At 43.7% G+C, this 9,310-nt stretch overlaps 2 protein-coding genes across 3 annotated transcripts in view; both read right to left on the bottom strand.

Moving 5' to 3' along the window:
- oxsr1b (oxidative stress responsive kinase 1b) overlaps nt 1-4,333 on the bottom strand; it is a 36,435-nt gene extending 32,102 nt beyond the window's left edge. Inside the window, exon 1 of one of the 2 annotated variants that reach the window (XM_017406693.3) lies at nt 3,990-4,333. Coding sequence is in view for 1 of the 2 variants with exons in the window: in XM_017406691.3 (XP_017262180.1) it covers nt 3,983-4,052 (70 nt within the window). In the remaining variant the exon portion in view is untranslated. Of the gene's footprint in view, nt 1-3,982 lie in introns of both variants that reach the window. The other variant, XM_017406691.3, reaches the window with a different exon arrangement.
- Nucleotides 4,334-5,772: 1,439 nt separating this feature from the next.
- On the bottom strand, nt 5,773-8,902 carry myd88 (MYD88 innate immune signal transduction adaptor). The gene is made up of 5 exons (XM_017406367.3): nt 8,443-8,902; nt 7,576-7,704; nt 6,863-7,040; nt 6,601-6,692; nt 5,773-6,516 (listed from the first exon to the last, which is right to left on the bottom strand). Exons 1-5 carry the CDS (start codon nt 8,750-8,752, stop codon nt 6,362-6,364), a joined length of 864 nt encoding a protein of 287 aa, XP_017261856.1. The 5' UTR covers nt 8,753-8,902; the 3' UTR covers nt 5,773-6,361.
- Nucleotides 8,903-9,310: the final 408 nt, after the last annotated feature.

Raw genomic sequence — 9,310 nt, forward strand, 5'->3', positions numbered from 1 at the left:
GTAGGGAAGTAATAAATAAACTGGTCGAATCAACCCCATCATCACCTACCATCCATCATAACTATAAAATCAGTTTATGGTTTCAAGATTCCTGTTTTATAGCAACATCTTCTTACAGTGAAAACTTGACTTTTCCAAACTGAGGAATGTGGTCCGTTCAATCTTTCTAATGGGACAAACTGAAGAGATTATCTGAGCTGTGTCATCATCAGATACGCCTCGGATCAAACTGTTCTGCATCCTTGCGCTCCTCGGTGCGTCCTTAGCGTTGTTTTGTTTCGACTGCCACCGTGAACTTAGGTATGAGGACTTCGGTGACTGCACACACACACACACGACTCTTAAGGTTGAGATGCTCGCGGTGGAGTAACCTGACCGCGATCGGCCGTTCTGGATCTGAGTTTTGTGCTGCCTCCCACACATCTTCACTTTGAATTTGGCCTCTGAGTCAAATCAGCGGATGATTAACTTACTAACATGCTGCCAACGTGCACAAAAAGGGAACAAACTGGGCTAATTTTGAAAAATAAATTCAAACTATCGATGTTTTCTGCCATGAAAACACCGTTCCTGTTGTGAGCGGACCCACACTGAGGGGAGACGTGTAACTGGTGAAAGGTGAACACAGAACGGTCACTGTTCTGGCTCGTTTTTGAGCACAAAAAAGGCACAGAGTGACGTTATATCTGATCAGATTAGCCTGCTCTTGAATTAGTTTACTGGCTCGCAGTTGGCCTTTCCTGCCCAGTTCAAGCGCCTGACATCACAAGACTTTTACTTCGTTTCCTCGGCGTACCTGGCGTGTGCGCCAAACGTGAAACCAGACCTGTGGCGAGCCGGGAGCGCCCGCAGCAGGCGCATACTGCCTCTCTTTGAGCATTTATTCCTCGACTGCCCGGTTGTGGCTTGAACCTCCGAGCTGACGTTTAAAAATGGAAAAAGGTTCGTCTCGCTCCTTTTTTTAAAGTCGTCCGAGAGCCGAGGAAGAGCGAGGGGGGAAGCAGGGAGGCCCGTGGGTACGGGCGGCGGGAGAGGGAAGCTTCCAGTGCAGATCTGCGGAAAACCGATGATCCAAAGTGTGATCCGAGATCGGAGATCGGAGAAACAGCTGCACCGGTGTTGCTCTGTCCAGCCTGGCGTCCAGTACGACTCAGGGCTCAGTGGGGTGAAAAGGAGTAGGCGTGAACCGTGTAATAACAAGTCCCATCTCCCTGGGGAAGATACCAAAACAATAGCTCTGCTAGGCATGCTGGGTATGCAGGGCCATCCTCAACACACACACACACACACACATACAGACAGATGAAAGCAAGCTGCAGGCAGCATCTGCCCGGGATGAAACGGTTTATATAAAATATACTCAGCAGGTCGACCTCGGAGAGCCTGGCCTCCGCCTGTTCCTGCTACAGAACACCTGTTGGAAGCCTTGAAACAACAGGCCGGAAAACATTTAGCACTTTGAAATAGTTATTACATAACTTCTTCAAAATGTGATTATCATCAGAAAGATTTCCTTGCCTCTCCTTGCCTAAACCAACTCAGACAAAAGACTTTTATAAAGCTTTTAAATCGTAGATCTTTGAGGGAAACTTAAAGCTTCTCATTAAAACCACTGATTCTTTTAAGCCTGACTGACTTCTTATCCTCATTATTTTCTTAAAATAACAAAAATCTAAAGCAGCTTCTGCGTCGCATCCTGTTGAGTAAGTAAAAGCACGGAATATCATATTGAGACTGGCTAAGTTTAGAGATAAACTACCAAATTTTGGCATTCAGAGGAGAGATTGGATCACAATCAATACAAAAACACTGCATTTAAAAACGTTTTAAAGCGAAGAACTGGTGAAGAAAGCTTTCTGTGTGTGGTGAATCCTTATAATGATGTGAAGAACTGAACCAGATGCAAGGTTAAAGGATGAGATATGTATTTTTTCTTGTCTTGTCCTGAAAAGAGCAAACTACAGCCTCTCAGAACTAAAGTTTAATACTAAGAAGCACAGAAAGCTCCTCGGCAGTGGAGGAAACGTGTCCACAGCCTCTAACAGAGCATTTTATTTATTCAGGTGATGCGTAAAATAAACTTTGTCCTCCACATTTAAAGAGCCCTAATTCTAATCTGCAAGATTCAAGGAAAAACTAATGGGACAATCAGATTATTATTTTATTTGGTTTTAAACTCTACTAAAGCCAGCATGGCGCAGTTCACGCATGCGAAAGCCTGAGCGGTTTCAAACGTTTGTGGGAAGTTTGCTCGACGCGCCACGTGAAAATGCTACAGAACTGGTTTCCATACAGGAGAGGCTTTATCTCTGTGCGCAAGGTAAATCGCAGGGCATTATCTGGAGGGGCGCTCCGGCTGGAGCCTTCCGAGAAACCACAGAGAAACTCAGAAGTGGAGCTTGTAAAGACGCTCCCCCCTATAAAACACGCAGCACCCCTGCAGAGGAACCGCGGGGAAAGTAAACCAAGGAAATCTGATTTGAGCGAACAATACTTCGCTTTATACGTCACACTCTCTTTCCTCCTCCAATGAGCCGAAAGGTAGGAGAGGTCAGCCATTTTGGCACGAGTTCACGCGGCTGGCGTTTCTCAGGCGCAGCATCCTCGGGCCCTGGACGGCGCTGCTCGAGGAGGACGCGCGATCCCGTCGCAGGAGGGTTGAATTAGAGAGTCCAGAACTTACTGAGGAGTGAAGTGAATCACAGACCGGACGCACTGACAGCCTGTCATGTCTAAAAACAAAAGAAGAAGAAGCATGAATGGATTCATTTCTGTCGTGGCATTATGAACTACTACTCAACTTAATTTCAAGAGAAACCTCTATACCAGTGGTTCCCAAACTTTTCAACTTCCGACACATAAAATAACAGTAACAAAGGTGTGTGACCCCATCTGTTGGCTGTTTAAACATCCAAAACTGCTAATGACTCTATTAAATAAGAACATAATGACAACACAAACAGTCTTCACATCCATTATGCTATTTTTAATCAATTTATGGACTTGTATTTCAAGTTTTTGTAACGAATATGGTGCAAACGTAGCATAAAAACTAAGTTTTTTATTGTAAGCTGATATCTGGAGATTATCTAAGGACCCCTACTTTGTGCTGAGTGACCCACACTGGGGTCCCAACCCCAACTTTGGAATCATTGCTCTATACTACTATAGTTGTCAGCTTTTGGTTAATTAATCTGCTGTTACAGGACATTTAACTACACAGAAAGGAGCTCAAAGCAGCTCTACATCCAGCAGCAACAACAGTTTATAAAAAACTATTTATAATATTAATAATAATATTTCAGACAGTACTTTTATTTTCATGTTTATCCATGTTGTGCTACTTATGTTTTTTGTAGATAGGGTTTCTCCAGGCAGAACTAGTCCAACAAGTAATGGAGTTTATTTATACTGGTTTGTTGTTTGTTTTTGATATGACTAATATAAAATATGAGTTTTTTTCCTTCCTTCCTTCCTTGCACAGGGAAGATGGGCGTGAACACGTTCAGTTTAACTTTGTCTTATCTGTCCGCAGTAACGACACAGCTGATACCGAAGCTCTTAAAAAAATAACTTCTTCTAACAAACATTATTCTGCCCTGCTGTAAAAAAAAAAAAAAAAAAAAAAGCTGCCTGCCTGTCTGAGGTTCCGGATAAATAACGAGAACTGGTTCCGAACGAGGATGTTGAGCAGAAACGTCGCGTGGCGGAACGAAAGCGCCGACTTTTCCAGCAAATAGTCCGAGCCTGGCAGCGTTGCTGAGATGTTTTCGGTAACTTCATTGATAGCAGGCGGCTTCCAAGTTAAAACACCGCCCGGGTATGTTCGTAAAGTCCCCCCCCAGAACGCCTAAAAGGCTCCACCTTTCCTCGTCTTTTCACCTGACTGCTATTATTTGCGTTCGTCGTTTTGGGTTTTCTTGTTAAGCTAATAAAAGAAAGTGCCGGTGAACAGAGTGCTAACAAGCTAATGATGACATACCAATCACCTCTTGTAGCTCATAATCATCCTTATTGATGGACCAGGGTTGGGAGCTCAGGTCCTCCGACATGATGATGATGATGGTGAAGGTGGTGGCTGAAGAACCCGCTGAGGTCGGAATATCTGCGGCGCGGCGGCGAAGACGGCGAATCCGGAGAACAAGTCAGAGTAATCCAAACAGAGCCAGCGAGGGCGACACTTCCCCTTCTTTGCGAATCCCGCAGCACTCCTGTCATTCCCAAAGTTTGACACCAGCCCCGGCGGCCCCGCCTACCGCATTCCTCCCGAGCATATGTGGACCTTTGACGCGGTTGAGCTACCGGATCCAGCTCGGCCCTGCCAAAAACGGCTCGGGGGCGGGGGGCCTGCGCATAAAGATGACGTGGCGCGCTGTGATTGGCTGGACTTATGCACGTACGTGAGAATAGCTATGTAGCTTTTGGTGCCACAGACATATCTTCGTGTATGTAAATAAATGTAAATAATCTAATAGGAAACTTATAATAACTCAATTCAGAGCTAAAATGAAGCTGTACTTTATAACACTACAAGGACTAACAAACTTAAAAGCCATAAATACTATTATTAATAATATTTTGCTTGATTGTATCTATGCTTATACTGTTTAAAAATGGGAGATTATTTTACTATAATAATAAAATGAAATATTACAATATTTCTCTGAAGTCAGTTGGCTGTTTTTATTATTCGGCACCAGGCCATGCCTGTGTATACTGAGGTTTTTTTTTAGCAAGAATGCTCTTTATGTTATTTTTAAGTACAGAAGTTCTTCCAAGGGATTTTAAACACGAATTTATTTAAGTTTAGTCACTGTTGTTACGTTTTTTTAAATGAAAAATATTTTTAAAATATTGGTTGCCGATTTCTAAAGATCACCATCGGCCACAGAAAACTTTATATCTGTAGACTACTAGGTTTTTTCTTGATATACTGAATGTTAAAGTTAAAAAACTTACCATTCTGAGCTATTATAGTCTTTGTTTTGTAGTAACTTTATTTAAAATTAAAGCTTTTAAACTTTTCTTTTTGACTAATCTCAATGTTTTACTGAAAGTACCTCATGCTTTTATTGCAATAGAAGGAAATCTTTACCATGATATGTGCTAACTGATCATCATGTTTCTGGATCTATAGTTTGACCTGAGAATAATCTGAAGCTTGTTTATAAATGAATTTCCAGTATTTTCAGTACAGCAGGGTTCAGTGGTGGAAAGGCAGAAAATCAATCGTTTTTACCTCTATGTTTTAGACTTCTGTGAAAGTCTGGGCGTCATCTTTAACACAGGACCCCTCAGCCTGTCTGCCACCCGCAGACATAAAACAATGGACAGTCTCACTTTTATTCTTTTTTTTTTTCGTCCACGGATCAAATGTAAACCCAAATTATGAGCTCAGACTCGTTCTAGCAACACTAACTTCTCCTTCCCCGTTCATAAAACAGCGCTGACAGGCTGGGATGGGACAAAAATCCTAATTTTTGATCAGCTTTTTGTCCAGAAAGGAGGCGCAGGTCTGGGACTTTCAACTTTACTCAACTCAAAATGCTCAATTTCTAGTTTTTAAATCAGAATAGAGCTTGTTTATATTCTCTAGGGCATGGTTCCGAACATGTGGGCACATTTTAAAACCAAAAGCACTGCAGTTATAGAGAGAAAACTGGTTTTAGTCTCATGGAGGCTCAGTGGAGACCCCTGCTGGCGGCTGATATTATCACCGGCAAACACTGTGAACTTCAGGACATTGTGTGCTCTAAACAAATGAAACACTCCTTAAAAATACGTGTTTGTTTTATTTTACCTTTTCTGTAAAACAGTTTCCAGGCACTTTGTGCAATACAGCAAATTACTTTTTTTTTTCATTAAAAACTTCCTGAAAAAGCAAAAAAAAATACATCAAAGTTCAGAGACGTAAAGGAGCAAAAGGTTGCTTAATAAAACTGAAACTGAGCGTGTATCACAGTCACAATATCACTTCCTCTGAGGCTCCAATCTCATCTAAAGGTTGACTCAATAGAGGAAGTATCTCCCACAAACACACACACACAACTCTGCAGAGCTTTCAGAACATGCAGTGCTGCAAATAAAACCAATCCTCCACACGTAAAACAAAAAATGATCAGCTCTTTGTGCCACTTCTGTAACATTAAAGCCTGAGTAATGAGAGCTTTGCTGCAAAGGTTAAAATTAAGGGTAATTGTATACAGAAGTAAGAGTCTTTTTTTAAAGGAAATGTAGGTGGAAGCAGCCAGATGTGCAGTAAAATCATCAGAGTTCCCAGCGCGACAAGGATAGTGGCATAGTCCCACGTGATTCTTTTATAAAAATATCATATAAATACAGCTGATTTCCTGGTCCGCGATCACGGCAGCGAGAGGGCCTTGGCGAGCCGTCCCCAGAACCAGGCCTCCGTGCAGGGCCGGGTGTAGTCGCACACCGTCAGGAAGCGCAGGATGCTGGGGAACGGCTTGGTCATCGACTTGTAGATGACCGGAATGAGACGCTTGCTCCGAGCACCTGGGAAGGAGATGAAAAATCAGTCAGGCTCGCCCAGCGGAGCGGCTCACGGGTGGGTGGGTGGGGGGGGAAACTCGACTGTACCGGGGCAGAGGCTGAGGGCGAACTTGGTTTGAAAGTCACAGTCGTCGCTGTCCAGATACTCGTCAGAAATCACCGCCACCATCCTCTTACACCTGCGCAGACGGGCACATCGGGAGTCATTAGTGTGACAAAAGGAAAGAAGGTGACTTCCTGGATCCAGATGAAGCCGTTTAGAATCAAACTGGTTTTCAACAATCACTGAAAGTTGCGTTTGCATTGTCGATAAGCGGATGAGTAAATAATCGCTGATTAACAGTCCCACCTCTTCTCGATGAGTTCACTGGTGACGGTCCAAACGCACGAGCCCGGCAGGACGTTCCTGTCGAACACGCACAGCTTCAGCTTGTACTCCGTCTGCTCCAGCTCGCGGATCATCTCCTTGACGAACTCGAAGTCGCTCTGGCAGTAGCAGATGAAGGCGTCGAAGAACTCGGGAGCGTCTGCGAAGCGGCGACATGTCACAGGATATAAAATGGCGGCGTCTGCTTTCGAACTGAAATGTGATAAGTGCGCTGCAGAACAGAGGCTCCAAAACTATGAACTGTGAGACGATTTTATGAGGAATGCTTTTAATTTTTATTGGTTTTAATCTTAAATGGATCCTGAAACATTTATATCCTGTTACCCTGATGTTTAGGAGTCGTTGCAGCTTATAAACATGAAAGAAAATGCACTTTTATAAATTACTAACCTTTAAGCGTTAAGCATCAAATGAATAAGTGCTCAGTTTATGACGTGAATCGTTATTTTTGGTTGTAATTTTAAAAAGCTACAATACTTTTTACTAAACTGTTGATGAAAATGGAGCAAAAAGACGCGTTATACCCTATTTTTAGCACTTGATAGATTACAAGAAAGTGTTAACGAAGCATTTCTAAATAATAACAAAAGCCAGGTTGTATTTAATTCTGTGAAATGATCATTAGGGACGCTGATTAGATGAAATGCTTAAACGTTGCTGGTGCAAACTCTGACCTTCCGAGTCGTCCACGGTGATGCCGAACCGCTCCGGGGTGCGAGGGACACAGCTGTCCACCTCGGGGACCTGAACCGGCGGCTCGCTCTTCTTCTTCAGGCTCTCGCAGTACTTCCTGACGTCCTCATCTGGCGGCACAACAACACGTTCGTCATCGGTCGCGTGTGGAAAACGAACACTCTTCACATAAAACCGGGACTGCACAAGGACACCACGAGTTTGGTGTCGCAATAATAATTATAATAATAATGTTTCAGAGCTCTAACCAGATCTCTTCTGGCTGCTTGGGGCTTGAATCATAAACGATTAAAGGCCTAGCACTCCTCGAAGGAATGCCTGTCGCCCGCTGCCTTTAAGCCAGAGATTTGGACTGAGATCGCGTTAAGAAATGACAGTTGTAGCTGCTTTGGTCAAACCTTGTGCTGCGTGACAGAGTATGAGTTGTGAATGACTCTCAGCTACTACCACGTCAAATTTTAGCTCGATGTTTACAACACAGACTGAATCATAGCCATGTTTATGCTTTTTAAAATCAATTATCTATGGCAGCCGCCTTCAACTAAACTGACTCCAAACTCTAATCAGTTGTAGGCCTACATCCGGGGACTTTTACCTGAAGGTTTCGTTAAAATCCGCCCAGTGGTTGGTGAGATATTTTGCTAACAGACACATTCAGGCACTTGGGGGCACGGGTTGTAAACTCAATGTGTTCAAAACTGAGCCAGCTGGCTGCGGCGACCATCTTGAATCAGCTGTAGCTGCACAACCAGTGGTTCGGGCGATATTTTGCTAACAGAGACCGACTCAAACAGTATTGTAATGCTCAACATGAAGCCGGAAGTAAGTCCACAGGACTTCCTGGTTACCTATTAAAGGACGAAGATCCTCTACGACGTCTTTCCTCTCCTTCTTCTCGAGGATCGACAGCAACTTGCCCACCGACGCGCCCTGGTTCCGGGCGGCCCACTCCTCCAGGACGGCCCTGGTGGGGTTCCGGACCGCCTTGTGGTTCTCGATCTCCAGGTAGGAGAAGCCCATCTCCTCCGCCACCTCCGTCCAGTCGGCGGCCACCGTGTGTTTGGGGTTCAGGTAGAGCCCCAGCTTCTTCCTGACGGTCACGTTCAGCGCCACGACGGGGACCGAGCACAGGTCCACCTCCGGCTCGGAGCAGGCCATGTTCCGGGGGCGAAAGGACGGCTTCAGGACGAGCGACAGGCGAGCGTAGCGAGCGCGGAGTCAAAAAAGCCCACCTTTGCTCCAGAACCCGGAAGTGACGCGGCGACGGATGATTGCGTCACTCGATGAGGAAACGGCCCCGTTTGTTTGTTGTTTAATCAAATTTCACGCTCACAAAAGCAAAGTAATGAATAAAAAACCTCTTGTTGACCTCTTTAAAACAGATCTAAAACTATATTTTGATGCAATCTCAAACTCACATAACAAAAAAGCCATAAGAACAAAGAAAATGTGTAATATGTTTAATCTCACTTTGTAGATCGCCTTTTCTTATTTCTTTGCCCTTTTTTTCTTGCTTGCTTTGTATTCTGATATTATCTGTATTAAATGTATGTACTAATTGTTGAATTTGAAAGTTATAAATAAAAAAAATTAAAAATATTTGCTGTTTAATGAGTGCCTTTTTTATTTTTCTTCCACTTCAGGACAGATTTATTTTTAAACTTTAACCAGAAATCTGATTAAACCGTTATCTAAATACAGGAAAAGGACTAAAAT

Source organism: Kryptolebias marmoratus, linkage group LG21 (assembly GCF_001649575.2).
Source record: "Kryptolebias marmoratus isolate JLee-2015 linkage group LG21, ASM164957v2, whole genome shotgun sequence".
Classification (NCBI taxonomy): domain Eukaryota; kingdom Metazoa; phylum Chordata; class Actinopteri; order Cyprinodontiformes; family Rivulidae; genus Kryptolebias; species Kryptolebias marmoratus.